The 17309-nt window shown below is 42.2% G+C and overlaps 1 protein-coding gene and 1 long non-coding RNA gene across 5 annotated transcripts in view; one reads left to right on the forward strand and one right to left on the reverse strand.

Annotated features, from left to right (window-relative positions):
• The window catches only part of LOC6502733 (protein argonaute-3), a 162132-nt gene that overhangs the window by 95658 nt on the left and 49165 nt on the right, over nucleotides 1-17309 (forward strand). For 3 of the 4 annotated variants that reach the window (XM_032453904.2, XM_032453905.2, XM_032453906.2), the window contains one exon: nucleotides 13395-13527. In XM_032453904.2, the coding sequence (XP_032309795.1) occupies nucleotides 13395-13527 (133 nt within the window). Of the gene's footprint in view, nucleotides 1-13394; nucleotides 13529-17309 lie in introns of those variants that run through there. The other variant, XM_044715132.1, reaches the window with a different exon arrangement.
• LOC123257174 lies at nucleotides 11032-13141 on the reverse strand. Its single transcript, XR_006507162.1, has 2 exons — nucleotides 12487-13141; nucleotides 11032-12421 (listed from the first exon to the last, which is right to left on the reverse strand). It is a non-coding gene; the product is annotated as an uncharacterized LOC123257174 (long non-coding RNA).

Consider the following 17309-nt stretch of genomic DNA (forward strand, 5'->3'; position numbering starts at 1 on the left):
AAAGGGGCAGTCGCCCCGAGTGCCAAGACTAAGGGGCGGCAAAATTGATGCAATTGGTGCAAAAAATTTTAGCAAAAAAAAAAAAATCAAAAAAGTTTTGGCATAGCTACATCAGTAGATTATAATGATATCATCACTGGTGGGTGGGCGGCAAAAGCGTCTTTCACCCCGAGCGCCAACGAGGCTAGCGCCGCCACTGTAGCTTTGTTATTTTTTAAGCTTGAAGATTGGGACTTCGTTCAGATTCCATTTTGAACAAACGATCTGCCAATTTTCATAAGTATCGACCAACTATTTTCTATAGTTGTCATATAACTGAACGATCGGAATTGACATAACTTTGTCGTTTTTTAAGCCAGATGGATGGAACTTCGTACAGATTCCATTTGATAAGGATCGGCCAAGTTTATCCTAAAGCTGCCATGTAACTGAGCCGTCGCAAATGGGTTGTGCATTGCTATGTTTAAAGATGCTTGGGGCTTGGGCCGACTCTATCGATCGGCGGACTATGTCCCATAGCTGGCATATAACTGAAGGATCGGAAATGGCACAACCTGGCTATTTTTAAAGATGCTTGGGGCTGTTTCCAACATTTTTAAAGAAAAAGAAAGCACAATAAATTTCAAGAAGAAGAGCTGAGCTATGTTTGGAATAAATACTTGGAGGCCTGACTTATGTTTTCCTGGATTGTCTTATAGTCGCTCTGTGTTAGGTGAGGCGCGCTGAGGCTAGAATAAGGAGAGGTGTGCGGGATAAAAGTTGAGGTCCTGCTGTGGATGGTTGACTTCGGGTGTGTGTAGATTGTGTTTCGGATAATGATCCTGATGGTGAGTCCTGCCTCTGAGTCTGCTGACAGTTTTTAAAGAAGTCCCAACCTAATATTATCTAAACACTAAAGTTGTGTAATTTTTCGATCGTTTAGTTATATGGCAGCTAAAGGATATAGTCGAGGGACCTTTATGAAATTTTTGGGATCGCATCAGTTGACCAAAAATAAAATCCATAGAAGTCCCATACTTACTTATAAAACACCAAAGATATGATATTTCCGATCAATCTGTTATGTAGCAGCTCTAGGATATAGTAGACTGATACCGGCACTTTTGACTTACATATATAATCAAAAAGGAACGAAGGATATGTGCAAAGTAGTGGAGAATAGACGGGAAGAAGACTTATATCGACTCGTTAGGTGATCAAGAATATGTATACATTATATTGTCGGAGAAGTCCCTTTTACTACGATGCACACTTAAAAACCAAAATTAAAATGCAAAAGTACCTTCTAACACGGCACATGTTATTTTGGTTTTTACACCTTTGGTACAAAAAAATCATGGAAACTATTCCAAAATAATTTATTTTCCAATCGCTACAGAAATATGCTATTAATGGGAAAGATTGAGGTCCGACATACCCGTTGCCTGTGACTTTCTTCCTTTTTCTTCCAATTTTTTCCTTTTTCAATTTTTGGGGTATCATATCACATGGCTGCAGCCACTATTTCTTTTTTATGTCAAAAGGTTAAGGATTCCAATCCAATCCAAGGTTGGAAACTGCTCTATCGTAGAAAATTTCATAAGGAGGTAAATTTTGTGATTTTAAATGTTGTTGGTTTGGGCTGTCTACTCTATTTCGAATACTATAGAACAGAAATTTACCCAACGACTGAATCATTGGAGTAGACTACATTTAGTAATCCACAACACCTATATTGCTATGTGATACCATAATAACACAGGCCAACAGCAAAAAATCTCCACGCATAATTTCACCTGCTACATAACCTTTAAGCTCCCCTGAACCAAAGTCCAGAACAAACATAGGTTCTATCACCCACAGTTTCCGCGGTACACCTAAGAGAAGAAATTGATCAAATTTTACCCTATATTGAATTATGTAGGCCGTGTAATGGCGATGACCATCATTGTTTCCAGTACATATCATTTTTGAAATGTATGTGTACCAAGTAAAATTAAAAAATGGTATCTAGCAGTTACCATATCTTTGGAATACTCATCCAAAGTTGAATCTCAGATTTTTATACCCTTGCAGAGGGTATTATAATTTTGGTCAAAAGTGTGCAACGCAGTGAAGGAGACCTCTCCGACCCTATAAAGTATATATATTCTTGATCAGGATCACCTCCTGAGTCGATATGAGCATGTCCGTCTGTCCGTCGGTCCGTCTGTCTGTTTCTACGCAAACTAGTCTCTCAGTTTTAGAGCTATCGAGTTGAAACTTTGCACACACCCTTCTTTCCTTTGCAGGCAGTATATAAGTCGGAACGGCCGGGATCGGTCGACTATATCCTATAGCTGCCATATAACTGATTGATCGGAAATGCCATAACTTTAGTGTTTTTTAAGTTAGAGGGTTGGGAGTTTCTACACATGTTATATTTGACCAAAATATCTTATGTACAAAATTTCGTAAGGATCGGCCGACTATATCCTATAGCTGTCATAAAACGATCGAAATTGGCATAACTTTGGTGTTTTTTAAGTTAGAAATATGGGATTTGGTAGAGATTCTATTTTGGGAATAACAATCTGATTTGTTGAATTTCATAAGGATCGGCCAACTATATCCTATAGATGCCATATAACTGATTGATTGAAAATGCTATAACTTCGTTGTTTTTCAAGTTAGAAGGATGGGACTTTCTGTGCATTCTAATTTGGGCCAACTTATATGATCTGCTAAATGTCATCAGGATCGGCCGTCTATATCCTATAGCTGTCATATAACTGATTGATCGGAAATGCTATAACTTCGTTGTTTTTCAAGTTAGAAGGATGGGAGTTTCAATGGATTCCTCTTTTGGCAAAATAATTCGATTTGCCAAGTTTCATAAGGATCGGCCAACTATATACGATCCGCTATATATCTAATAATATAAGATGCGTGGCGCCACCTAGCGGACTGCGACTCAACTGCAAGGGTATATAAACTTCGGCTCCGCCCGAAGTTAGCTTTCCTTTCGTGTCTACATTAATTTTTGGTGTTCTATGATTTTTCCCCAAACATTTTTCTATGGAAGATTTTTATTTTCTTATTGAAATCAGTAGATTATACCATGTTTTAATTTTGGATTTAAGGAAAAACTCGAAATAATTTTATTGAATTTAATATAGGTGGCTAAACAATATTTTCTTCAATTAAATTGGAGTTTTTAATCTCATATTTTTAAAAAGTCATGGCTTTTTGAAAAAAAAATTAAAAATTAGACCAAAAATTAATGTAGAAAATCTAAGATTTAAACTTTGGATGAGTATTCCAAAGATATGGTAATTGCTAGATACCATTTTTTAATTTTAGTTGGTACACATACATTTCAAAAATGATATGTACTCGAAACTATGATGGTCATCGCCATTACACGGCCTACATAATTCAATATATGGTAAAATTTGATCAATTTCTTCTCTTAGGTGTACCGCGGAAACTGTGGGTGATAGAACCCATGTTTGTTCTGGACTTTGGTTCAGGGGAGCCTAAAGGTTATGGAGCAGGTGAAGTTATGCGTGGAGGAAAAAAAAGTTGGAAATTGTCGGCCTGTGTAATCATTCCGGGGACTACTGAATTTCCAGAAATAACTTATACAAGCTCTGATTCAACCACAAGACCCTTACCAGAATATACGGAACTAACTACCAATATTTTGGAACCCCCCACAACATTCATCCACGACACCATCACCGGAAACCTTATTTCGACAAATTCTGAAGTTACAGATCAGCCTACCACGGAATCGTGGAAACTACAAAGCCATATCCCATAAACTCCACAGAAAATGTAGAAACCTAGCTGTTGAGCTATTAATGGTTTTTAATAGCGGCCAAACGAATTAAATTCCACAGTTCAATTTTCAAGGCAATTTCAATATTTTTATTTCTCGAGGGTTCAACTCTAACCCAACTTGCAGCTGTTCCAATCAATACAATAATACAAGTACCCAAGCTTAGCAATACGAACTTAGCAATACGAACACACACAAATGCACGATTTGCTGGTGTGCAGCAGCTCTCCAAAAAAGCTCCCCAAAGCGCATGCGCTACAAATACCAGCAAAGCGCATGCGAACGGGGAGATGTAAACAAAAACCAGAACTGCCGATAACCCGCCGCTGCTACTCAGATTTATAACATATGTGACTTATTTAGCAGCTTCGCCCTTGTCTGCTTGGCTCAACATCCTCCCCCCGTTGAAGGCTGAATCTTCAACCGAATCCTTGACAGGCAGCAGACACAGCCGTGACACCGCACGCTTAGTCACTCCCACCGCTGTTTTGAGAACGGCCACACGGTGCACTCCGTCACGCCCAGGAACCAGCTCCAGTATCCTGGCCAGAGGCCACTTCATTGGGGGTAGATTTTCATCCTTCACCAGGACTATGTCTCCAACAGCAATTACAGGGCCAGGGGTGCGCCATTTGGAACGCTGCTGCAACAGCGTAAGGTACTCCTCCTTCCAACGAGCCCAGAAAACCTGCTGCAGGAAGGAGACTCTCTGCCACCCATCCAGCCGATTAAAGTTTAGCGCAGTAAGGTCCGGCTCGATGAATGTTGAAGGCGGTCCGCCATTTAAAAAATGAGCCGGCGTCAGGACATCTAGATCCGCAGGATTCTCTGAAATCGACACAAGGGGCCGAGAATTAATAATTGAGGCGATGCGGCACAACAAAGTCCTTAATTCTTCAAAGCCAAGAACTGCGGGACCAACTGCACGATAAAGATGGTGCTTAGCCGTTTTCACTGCTGCTTCCCATAGTCCACCAAAATGAGGAGAGCGTGGAGGAATAAATCGCCACTCGATAGACTCAGACAGGCAAAAATCGTGCAGAGAAGCCTGGTGCTCCTGGCTGAGGAATCTTTGCTTCAACTCCATAAGCTCATTCTTGGCACCCACAAAGTTGGTGGCATTATCCGACCATATCTGTCTGGGTTTACGTCGCGTACAAATAAACCGTTGGAGGGCGCTCAGAAACGAAGCGGTGGAAAGGTCCTTAACTAACTCCAAATGGATTGCCTTCGTACTGAAGCAGATGAATACGCTTACATAACATTTAATAGGGCCCTTATTCCGAGTCTCTGCCTTGTAGAAAAACGGTCCGCAAAAATCCACACCACTGACATCAAAACATTGGAATCCTGCAACTCTCTCGGTCGGAAGATCGGCCATAACATGCTCCAGTAGACGAGGCTTTGCGCGAAAACAACGTACGCATTTGTTCACAACCCTTGAAACGGTCTTCCTCCCCCCAATGGGCCAGTATTGAGAACGGATTTTCGCCACTAGTGCCCGAGGACCAGAATGCAGGTTCTTCTCGTGAAAGTGAGTCACTATGGCCGAAGTGACGGGATGGCCTCTGGGAAGGATGATCGGATGACGTCCGTCAAAATCCAACGCAGAGTTCCGCAATCGCCCGTCAACACGAAGCAAACCATCATTATCCACAAAGGGAGCAAGCGAGGCCAGAGGGTTTGAGGGCGGAACCAATCTGCGTGACTTTAGTAAGCTTATCTCTTCCTTAAACTCGGCAAGCTGGACGGCGCGCAACAGTAGATGGGTTCCTCCTTTGAGATCCTGAACAGAAATCCCTTCGTGACGGATGCGGCGGCAAAACTTGAAGACGTAGGCGAACACTCTCTGTAGGGAGGGAAACGAGTTGGCAAACTTTGACAATGCGGCGATATCCCTGGGTGGAGCCGTAGCCAATAAAGTCCTGGCGCGAAGTTCGATGGCTGCCTTTTCGGCCACAACAGCAATGGGCCAATCATCCTTGGAACCACGAAGAAATGGAGGGCCTTGGGACCAAAGCTGGGAGTTTAATAGCTCAGTGGGAAAAGAACCTCTGGACAGTAGATCGGCTGGGTTGACGGCAGTAGGAACATAAAGCCATTTCATTGCCTTGGTGAGCTCCTGAATGGAAGAAACGCGATTAGAAACAAACACGTTAAATCGAGCAGGTTCATCTTGAATCCAGGATAGGGCAACCAAGGAGTCACACCAACAATAATAATCTCCTTTATATGTCCCAAGATCAGCAACTTCAGCCATTAGTCTTGCTAGCAACTCAGCTCCACATAACTCTAGCTTCGGTATTGTCTGAGTTTTAATGGGTGCCACTCGACTCTTTGAGCATAACAGCCGACAATCAGAACCTGACAATACATACACGCACGCTCCATACGCATCTAAACTAGCGTCGCAAAATCCGTGGACCTCCAGCCTTTCTTGACAGGGAATGACTAACCGAGGAAACTTAATTCGCTGAATTTGGTCAAAACTGGAACAGAACTGTAACCACTCGGAGAGAAGGGATTGAGGAAGGCTTTCATCCCATGACAAATTTTCTCGGCACAGCTTCTGCAACAGGATCTTTGCCCTGGTGACTACAGGACCTACCAAGCCCATTGGGTCATAAAACCGAGCGACGGAAGATAGTATAGATCTCCTGGTGGGTTTGGCGGTGGGCTGAAGAGCTTCAAAGGAAAAAAGCAGCAGGTCAGCTGAAGGATCCCATGCTAATCCAAGAGTCTTTGTGAACGGACTGCCATCGTCAAATTTCAAGTAAGACTCTCTATCACTTTCGGGCACGCCTTCCAAAACCTCTGGGATGTTGGAGCACCATTTCCTTAATTGAAACTGACCCTTGCTCAACAGGCTCGATGTCTGAGCTATTATCTCAAGCGCTTCAGTCTTCGTTGGGGCACCAGATATAAGGTCGTCCACATAAAAATCCTGGAGGACAACACGAGAGCCAACGGGAAAACCGGCACCTTCATCCTTAGCCAGCTGGTGCATTGAGCGAATAGATAAAAAAGACGCTGGCTTTGTGCCATACGTCACGGTGTCGAGCTTAAAAACCTTCACGTCATCGTGGATAGAATCTCTCCAGAGGATACACTGCAGCAAACTATCATCCGGAAAGACCCTTACGCAGCGGTACATCTTGCAAATGTCCCCAGTCAAAGCTACAAGGTGGGACCGAAACCGAAGCAATGTATGAAAAAGCTTAGGCTGAATCACGGGGCCGGACATCAGGACATCATTGAGGGAATAGCCGGAAGCCGTAGCAGCCGAACCATCGAACACAACTCTCAGCTTAGTGGTGGAACTTTCTTCCTTCAGGACGCAGTGGTGGGGAAGGAAATACTGGCACTTACCTCGCAATTCCTGCGGCACCAGAGACATGTGACCCAGATCCAAGTATTCCTTGATGAAAGACGAATATTGGGTCCTTAAATTCGGATGACGATCCAGCTTGCGCTCAAGTGAATGGAACCGCCGCAAAGCCTGTGCGTAGGATTCCCCTAACAGATCCACACTGTGCTTGATTGGCAGGCGAACGGAATAGGCACCTGATTCAAGGCGGACGTGGTGCATGACGAAGTGGGCCTCGCAATCGAGCTCCTCCTTAGTGGCCTGAACGATAGGCGCAGTGCAGGCATCCACTTCCCAGAATTGGCGGAGAAGATAATCGAGGCGATCGTCAAACGAGGTTGCTGAGTCAGCAGAAATCATCTTACATGATGCGGCCAAGCGAGGGTTTCCCGGGGTGCAACCTCCTCCAGAAACTACCCATCCAAAACGTGTCTTCTGTAACAGAGGCAGACCGTCTCCTAGCTGGATTTGCCCGACTGAGAGCAGATCAAAAAACAGGCTTGCTCCAATCAGCAGATCCACACGCTGAGCTCTGTGGAAGTCCGGGTCAGCTAGCACCACATTGGCGGGAACCTTCCAATTGGACACATCTAAGTTCAGGCCAGGTTGACGCTCTATGATGTGAGACGCCACAATTGCCTCAATGTAAACGGAATACGTGGATAGGCGAGACTTCAGGCAAACGTTAACCGATGCCCGATCCGTAATAAACTCAGCGTCTCCAAGGCCAGTCACTGCTACAGAGCATTTGGACCGATGAAGCTGAAGTTGGCTGGCCAGCCGGGATGTGATGAGATGAACTTGGGAGCCGGAGTCAAGTAGCGCTCGACAAGGAAGAAAGGCTCCTGATCTGCCACGGACGAGAATGTTGGCGGTGGGCAAGAACACTATTTCAGCCCTGCGATCCTGTGCAATAAGAGCATTAGCAGGAGGAGCCTGAGAGGTCGCAACCCCTGCTACATTGGCCGGATTCGATCCAGAAGCAGGAACGGAAGTGGCGCTGGCTAAACGCTCGCAAGGATGCAATAGCGCATGGTGTCGGCGATGGCAAGTTGGGCAGCGGGAGGATGAGCATCCGCGGGCTAAATGATCAGACTTGAGGCACACAAAGCAGAGGGCAAGACGTCGAACCTCATCGTATCGTTCCTCAACTGACAAGGCGAGAAACCTTGGGCAAGAAGGCACAGCGTGTGCCAGGTTGCCGCACAGGGCACACGAAGCAGGCGGAGCATTCAGGAGCATGCAGGATCGGTTGTTAAATGGCCTACGACGGCCCGCTTGATTCGCTGACAAATGCGGAGCTAAGGCCAAATCCACCGTCTCCAGGGTACGGCACCTTTGCTCCAGAAACCGAGCCATAGATTCCCAAGTTGGCAGGCTATCATCAGTGTTTCCTGCCAGCGAGTCTTCCCATTTGGCCTTTGTGGCAGGGTCCAGCTTTTGAAAGATGATCTGGATGAGGAGGCACCCTTGAATTTCAGCCGACGTCCCGGAACTCATAAGGGCCCGCATATGTCCATTAAATCGGTCGGATAATTCTCGAAGAGTAGCAACGGATCCTGGCTCAACCGTCCTTAACTGCAAGATCTCGTTGATGTGAGACTGGAAGATTAAGCGACGGTTGCTGAAACGGTTGCGCAAAAGGTCGAGGGCAACCTCATAGTTCGCGTCGGTAATCTCAAGCGCCCTCACAGTCTCCAGGGCTGAGTCCCGCAGGCAGGAAATGAGCCACCTGAGCTTCTCCATGTTGGTCAAGTGCGGGTGGCTGTCAATTGTTGTCCTAAATAGGGCGCAGAAATCCGGCCACTCAGCATAGCCGCCGCTAAATGTTGGCATTGGCAACGGGGGCAATGAGGGAGCAGGCCTATATGGAGCGTTTGAAATCCCAGCACCATTGGTAGCATCTAACAGCGTAGAGTGAGCAGCAACCCGCATAGAACGCTTGGCCACCTCCACCTGGATGTCAACGTGCACGTCTGTAGCCAGCTGAGAGAATCGCCAATATAAATCGCTCCCGATCTCGCTGTAATTTAGCTCCTCCAATTCCTCCTGCAGCGTGGTGAAACGGTCGCGCAGACGCTTCTCCATAGACTCGAGGGTCAGAATGGTTGAATCTTCAGTTTGCATCGCAGCCTTGACCTTCCGATGCAGTACCTCCATTTCCTGGCATGTTACCTCTGCGCGTCTCCGCAGCATCCTTTCACGGCTTGACGCAGCAGATGCAGTGGCTTCAGCTCCAGATTCCATTGAATTATTCCAATTAAGATGCCAATTAAATTAAAATGCGACAACAAAACCAACAAAGGTGTTTTAGTGGCACTTTTAATGCTGATCGCGTTAATTGAACGGATGATATCACGTCGGGGTCACCAAAATGTTGAGCTATTAATGGTTTTTAATAGCGGCCAAACGAATTAAATTCCACAGTTCAATTTTCAAGGCAATTTCAATATTTTTATTTCTGGAGGGTTCAACTCTAACCCAACTTGCAGCTGTTCCAATCAATACAATAATACAAGTACCCAAGCTTAGCAATACGAACTTAGCAATACGAACGCACACAAATGCACGATTTGCTGGTGTGCAGCAGCTCTCCAAAAAAGCTCCCCAAAGCGCATGCGCTACAAATACCAGCAAAGCGCATGCGAACGGGGAGATGTAAACAAAAACCAGAACTGCCGATAACCCGCCGCTGCTACTCAGATTTATAACATATGTGACTTATTTAGCAGCTTCGCCCTTGTCTGCTTGGCTCAACACTAGCCTTAATAAATATTAAAATTACTGTTTTATTGTAATTCGCTTTTTGAACAGGGTCTCAGCACGGCCCTTTAAATATTATATGGCAACGCAGACCACCACCTGTGAATAGAACACATTTTTGTTTATTTTTTTTATTGTAACTTTAGAAATCTAGGATGAGTTAAGCAAGCATTAAACAAAAGGAAGCCAAAGGCACGAGTCATAAACTCGGAGACGTTCTTATTTTTGATCGTTTGCCTGAGCCTGCGACCAGCCCATCTCATCCGGTTAACTTCCAATAGGTGCGCACCGCTCCCATCTACGCCCAACCCATCAGTTTTATCCACCATGTTCATGGACATGGCTTTCTTACTGTTAGGGCGAGGACTATTCCTTCCTCTTCCGCAAACCGCGGCATTCGCTGCTGGTTAGTGACCAGACCTCTATCCTGATTCACACACCATTCATCCCTAGCACATCCCGGCATCTACAATTCAACGAAATCGTCGACGACTGAATACGGCTCTCGTAAACACATTCGACCTCTCAATCATATTGCTCGGGGAGAGCACTTGACTAAATTCAAAGTCCTCCCCAGGACTGAATCACACCCAACCCGCCCAGATCTCGAAGATCGCCATACAGCGGACACTCACAGAGAACATGTTTCCAGGTCTCGTCTCCCGAGCCGGACCGAAGTCCGGCCGATCGACAACAACTCATTCCTTCGACATAGACTTCCATTCACTTGGCCCTAATCTTTCTACGTTCCCCCTAGACATATCCCGATACAGCCATTCATTCTGCTCCAAACAAGAATTGGATTGGCTCCGTAGAGACAGTGCGACATACATGCATTCACCCCAACAAAATCACCATCTGCACACTAAAAATTTGCATTCTGCCCGTAACTCTCAAGACTGCTTCGCTCCACACTGGTGAGGCGTTTGTTGCGCAAGCAACAAAAAGACCACCATATATGGTGCGTTCAATACTGCACCATATATGATTCAATACTGCAGTCAAGCTCTAAAATAAAGACCCAAAAACCATACATCGGGCGACAAACACGCATTTCACAAGAGAGGGATCGAAAACAATAAATGCACTGGGCAATAAATTAGTTACAGATAATCTAATATAAACATCTTCACAACATAATCTTCCCGATCATAAGATAACAATGTTTACGTTTGGATATTTTATAAACTTTGTTTTAATCGAATGAATACTTTTGGCTTTACTACAACTGGCGCAAAAAAAGCCCTTTTTGGGTTGAAATTTGTAATAACTCAAAGCAGTCCACTCGTTTTGTTATTACCAGTTCACTGTTGTAAAAATTTGTAAGAATACTGTTAAAATTATATGAGGCCAATGGCTTTGATACTGTATTGGTTTTACGTCTCTCACGGCTTCCTCTTTGGGTTTTTTATTAACCAGTTCTGCATTATTTGATCACCATTCTTCGTAGTTTTAATACTGTGTGGCAGTAGTATTTTATTCAGTTCCGTATGCACTTGAATTATTCCAGGAAGTATCTACAAAGAAGCCATTTTCGAGTGTAGCCGATGGTATCGGCTAGTTGACCCGTGATATGATTGCTACATGATTCAGGCATTTTGATGTCTTGGTTCCATATTTGTTTTAATTCGATTGTATTTAGGCAAATTATAAGGTGATAGAATCTATTATATAGATTATTTCACACTTGCCAGTATATACTTTGTATTTCCGCCATGAATACCCCGTGAGATCTGAAGTGGAGTAGAGATTTTAAGCTTGACGTTTTGCACAAAGCCGACTCCCCTTGATATGACTGATTTAGTTTAGGATTTGATTCATTTTGCTTCCAATCCCTTTATGTTTTGTGTTTTGCAGCATGGCAGCATCTTTTCCGACTATTTGTCCTTTTGGATCAAGCAGCGAGTAATAGTGTTCAATGCCGATTAGTAGATCTTTCCTTCCAGGTCCACAAAAAGGGGATGTGCTAATAAATACTCAATGAGTAAGTGGTTAAGCTGGTTTTTCGGTTATAACGGGGCTTCCATGCGCTAGCTGAAATATTCATGAAGAAACAACGAGTACAGTTACTCCTGCTTTGTTCATCCTTGGTTGTCCTCCAGTGCATTCGATCCGAAGCTTTGTATGGTGACAATTTAGTGATATCATCAATGCTACTCGTTCAGTGATCAAATTGATTTATGATCCTGACCAATCCAGTACTGCTGGGTGGGTACCATTACCCTGAAAATGTCCTCCCGGCCCGAAATTCGATTTCAGGCATGAATCAGCCCAGAATCCGCCCGGATTTCGAATCCGGATTCCGGCGTGAAAATTGTCTCGAAATCGCCTCTGATTCAGACCTGAATCCGCGCTGAAAATCCGGGCTAAATCAGGTCGCATTCATAACCCAAAATCAAAGAAAAAAAATTTCCCCTTACCATCTCCTAATTTTGTAATCATTATTTTTAATGTATTCCTTAAAAATTGCTGTTAATTTATGTTGTAAACTAAATTAATATGTTAAGTAACATTACATTATTAATATTGAAAACTATATTTAATAATTACTCACCCTGGGATTCGAACCTTAGTGCTTTAGTATACTGGACCGACATGCACGCCTCTAATCTATCAAGGAATCGCGAGGACTTTGTGACAGACTATAATATACCTCTACAAATTTGCATGTTTAAAACAATCTCAATTATTAAGAACCCCCATTTAAAAAAAAATATTGAATATAACAGTTTATTTTGAGATTGCGATTTAAAAAAAAAATTAAAGTAAACAAAAATCAGCTCATAATAAAGACTTTTCCGCTTGGAATCGAAACCACGACCTTACGATTAATAGGCAGATACCTTAATCATTGAACCATGGAGTCGAAGTTTTCCGCGCAAAATATTTAGAAGGACAAAAAAATATTAGTAATTAATAACTAATATCGAATATGCGTAATTTCGAACTCTAGCAGCAGCAGAGGGCCGGCAGAATTACTTCGCCTGCTTTGTTTTGACGTTCGAAGAGCAAACCTTATTGAATTGTTTTTGTTTTTCTAACGAAACTTGACATTACGGCCGGAAAAGGCGATGCCAGGATTTTCAGTACTGCTGGTAAGCGCAAGCTCTGAATTAAATTATGTATAAACATTCTTTAACAATACATATATTCCACAATACTAAATTATTCGATAATAAAATGACTTTTACAAAAAAAAATATAGTGACTTGCCTTCAATTATTATATTTAACTACGAAGTATAAATATAAATATTATTTTTACTCATACCTTTAATACACCATAACATGCACAGATGTGTATGCATTTATGAATGATTTGGAACTGATTCGAATGTTCCGCTAACTTTAGTAAACCCTAAGAAAGAAAAATGTATTTACTTTATATAAATGGATTTGATTTGAATTTGGTTTTATTGAAAGTAAATAAAGTAATATTTTCTTTTTTGTAAATTCATTTCAGAGATGGGATTGGAGATGGACAACTAAATATTTGCTCGGAATATGAAGTTCCGCAATTCGAATTAGCAGGCGGAAAAAACATTAAGATATCTTTCATTGTAGTGCAAAAAAGAATTAATACCCGCCTTTTTTGTGTAAGTAATTTACAACTATACCCCATTTTTATACCCTTGCAGAGGGTATTATAATTTTGGTCAAAAGTGTGCAACGCAGTGAAGGAGACATCTCAAATCCTATAAAGTATAAATGTTCTCGATCAGGATTAGCTCCTGAGTCGATATAAGCATGTCCGTCTGTCCGTCCGTCTGTCCGACTGTCTACCTCTTTCTACACAAACTAGTCTCTTAGTTTCAAAGCTATCGACTTGAAACTTTGCAAACATCCATCATTTGTTTGCAAGCATTATATAAGTCGAATCGTCCGGGATCGGTTTACTATATCTTATAGCTGTCATATAAATGAACGATCGGAAATGGCACAACCTTGCTATTTTTAAAGATGCTTGGGACTGTTTACAACATTTTTATTAGAAAATTGATATGATAGTGAAATTTGCATAAGGGTCGGCCAAATTTATACGATCCGAGATATGTATATAAGAATATAAGCTGCTACATTAACTGCAAAAGTATGTCAACTTCGGCTCTGCCCGAAGTTAGCTTTCCTTTCTTGTTTTTTTGTACCATCTAATTGAGAGCAAGATCGAAAAGATGAAATTTAATCATTCTTTTCGGGTTCTGGCTCTCGGGTTGAGCATAACACGCAGATCGTTCAGGTTTTTTGCTGAACGGCCAAATTGAGCAGAACCCTGACATCGGTCAGCTACCGACACTAAGTAAATGGCATAAGCAAGTAAATAGCAATCGAAAAAGGTTTTTATTTTTGCTGTTGGCTAGAATATTTTGTAAAGGCACACTACCGTGTTCAGACAATTTGTTCAAACAACAATTTAAAAAACTTAAAAAATACAAATTTCGGTTGTAAGCAATTCCACAGGTGACGCCACAGAAGGTAAAATCCAACATTTGTGAATGTAAAAATATTAAGAATTACAAAAAGCGCCAAAAATAACGTCACATAAATTTTTTTAAGGTACTGATAGAAACCGAATTTTTATGGTTTTTCAGAAAATCTCACAAACAAAAAAAAAAGGAAAAAAGAAAAGCTGCCGGAGCCGTAATTGATATACCCTTGCAGTTAGGAAGCAGCTTATGTTTTTATATATGTATATATCGGATCGTATATAGTTGGCCGATCCTTGTGAGAATTTCACCGTCTAATGAAGTTTTTAATAAAAATGTTGGCAACAGCCATCTTTAAAACTAGCAAAGTGGTGCAGTTTCCGATTGTTCAGTTATATGACACCTATAGGCAGGATTTATAACTTTAGCCTTAAAACAAAAAAGTTATGCCAATTCCGATCGTTCAGTTGTATGACAGCTATAGGATATAGTCGCCCAATGCTTATAAAATTTTGAAAATCAGATTACTTTCCTGAAAATGGAATCTGCCAATTCCGATCATTCAATGACAGGTATAAGATGTAGTCGGCCGATCCTTATGAAATTTTGTAGATAAGATGTTTTGGCCAAATATAATATGTGTGAAAAGTCTTAACTCTTTAACTTAAAAAAAAAACAAAGTAATGCCAATTCCGATCAATCAGATACATGGCAGCCTTAGGATATGTCGACCGATCTCGGCTTTTCCGACTTATATAGTGCACTACAAAAAAAAGAAGGTGTGCAAAGTTTCGATAGCTTTAAAACTGAGAGACTAGCTTGAGTAGAAACAGACAGACAGACGGACATGCTCATGTCGACTCAGGAGGTGATCCTGATTAAGAATAATTATAGGGAGATGAAAATTGTAATACCCACTGCAAGGCACGGGCAATTTAGTCGCGCTAGCGTCATTTAATAACTAATTTTTAAACTAAAATAAATGTCTTCAGTCGTTTTTTCCCTGATCAGAGAAAAATTACAGAATTTTTTTTAGCTTAACTCTTAACATCACGGAACTCTTGATGCTGCGGAGCGACCGAGAGATTCCGCAAGAAAGCGAGACAACGATAGCGCATGACGGCAGATGCAAGTGGCCGATCGAATGCACGAGAGCGGGCGACGCGAATAGGCACAAAGATAAAGAAATGATAAACAAATTAAATAAATTATTGCCGGCCAAACTTTCCGGCGGCTGCTTGACCATGAGGCCATGTATATCTTTACAAATAATTACCAGGTGAAGTTATTATACCCTTGGAGAGGGTATTATAATTTTGGTCAAAAGTGTGCAACGCAGTGAAGGAGACATCTCCGACCACATAAAGTATATAAAATAATATGATGTGGTTAAGTGATGAACCGCCGTCGACAACTTCCAATCCAATTAACAAGATATGGAGAGGTGATGATTGGGACAACAGGCCCTTTGATGACTTCTAGCCGGCTGGCCGTAGAATATCAATTAGGAAGATTATGTTGGAGGGATGACTGTCCCTCTTTATCTGCTGGCCTAGAGACTCAGTCAGATTTGTAATAATAAATGTTTTACGACGGATCGTCGGAGTTTCAATGCAGGAGCGATGGCGCTTTATTTCATAAATGCAAAAACAGAACTGAACTTAAGAACTAACAAAAGTGAGCGAGCTTTCGGACGATCGGTCATTGCCGTCGCCCGGTTGACTTAGTTAACTTATATATTCTTGATCAGGATCACCTCCTGAGTCAATATAAGCAAACTAGTCTCTCAGTTTTAGAGTTATCAAATTGAAACTTTGCACACATCCTTCTTCTGCAGTATATAAGTCGGAACGGCCGGGATCGGTCTACTTTATCCCATAGCTGCCATATAACTGAACGATCGGAAATGGCACAACTGCAAGGGTATATCAACCCTTACTTTCCAACCCTCGAAGTTAGCTTTCCTTTCTTGTTTAAGCTAAAATGATGGGACTTTCTACGGATTCCATTTTGGGCAATCGAATCAGATCTGGCAAACTTCATAAGGATCGGCCAAATGTACCCTATAGCCGCCATATAAATGAACGATCAGAAATGGAACAACCTTAACTGCAAGGGTATATAAACTTCGGCTCCGCCCGAAGTTATCTTTCCATTCTTGTATTTGGAGTATATTCATCGATATAAAAATCGATTTTTTGAAAATCTTTGTTCTGTATAATCATTAACCATACAACATATCATACAAACAAAATGGACCCAAAAATTGTTTGCAGCCTCAGAAAGATTCTTACTCTCTATCTTAATCTATTTCTAATAAATTATTATTAAAACGCAAATTCCACTGCTATTGTTATCGTGTGTTCAGTTAAGGACTGCTAAATTGTTAATTATTATGAGCAACAAAGGCAACGAAGACAACGAACAAAAAGCAATTGATCAAGCGACTAAAGAAACCCTGAATGGAGAAGGCTTTAATTCTCCAACATCAGAAGTGGGTTTCGGCACTTACCAAACTTCATCTAAGGAAATCTGCGCTCTTTTAGACCAACAGATGCCGGCGAGTGGGTTGCAACAGACTAACGAGATTTGCCTGCCGAAACATAATCCGGACGTTGCTGGCGTGGATGCAACGCATTGGTTCGCTACGGTCGACACCATCTTACGAGAAAAACCATTAATTGACAGCGCTCTTATATTAGCGTTAAGTAAAGCTTTAGAAGGCACAGCGGCGCAATGGTTATCTTAAATATGTAGCCCAAGAATAACTTGGCAACAGTTTCGGCAATTGTTTGAGCAATGATACAAGACTTCAGAGACGCCAGCCGCCGTCATGTTAAATCTTCGTAGTAGTCCAAGCAACGGTGAAAGCCTGCCTGTTTTTGCAAGTCGCAGTGTGATGTCACTGTGCACAAAATTACGTAATTTGGTTCTGGCGCTGGTTCTGGGACACA

Source organism: Drosophila ananassae, chromosome 2R (genome assembly GCF_017639315.1).
Source record: "Drosophila ananassae strain 14024-0371.13 chromosome 2R, ASM1763931v2, whole genome shotgun sequence".
In the NCBI taxonomy this organism is placed as follows: domain Eukaryota; kingdom Metazoa; phylum Arthropoda; class Insecta; order Diptera; family Drosophilidae; genus Drosophila; species Drosophila ananassae.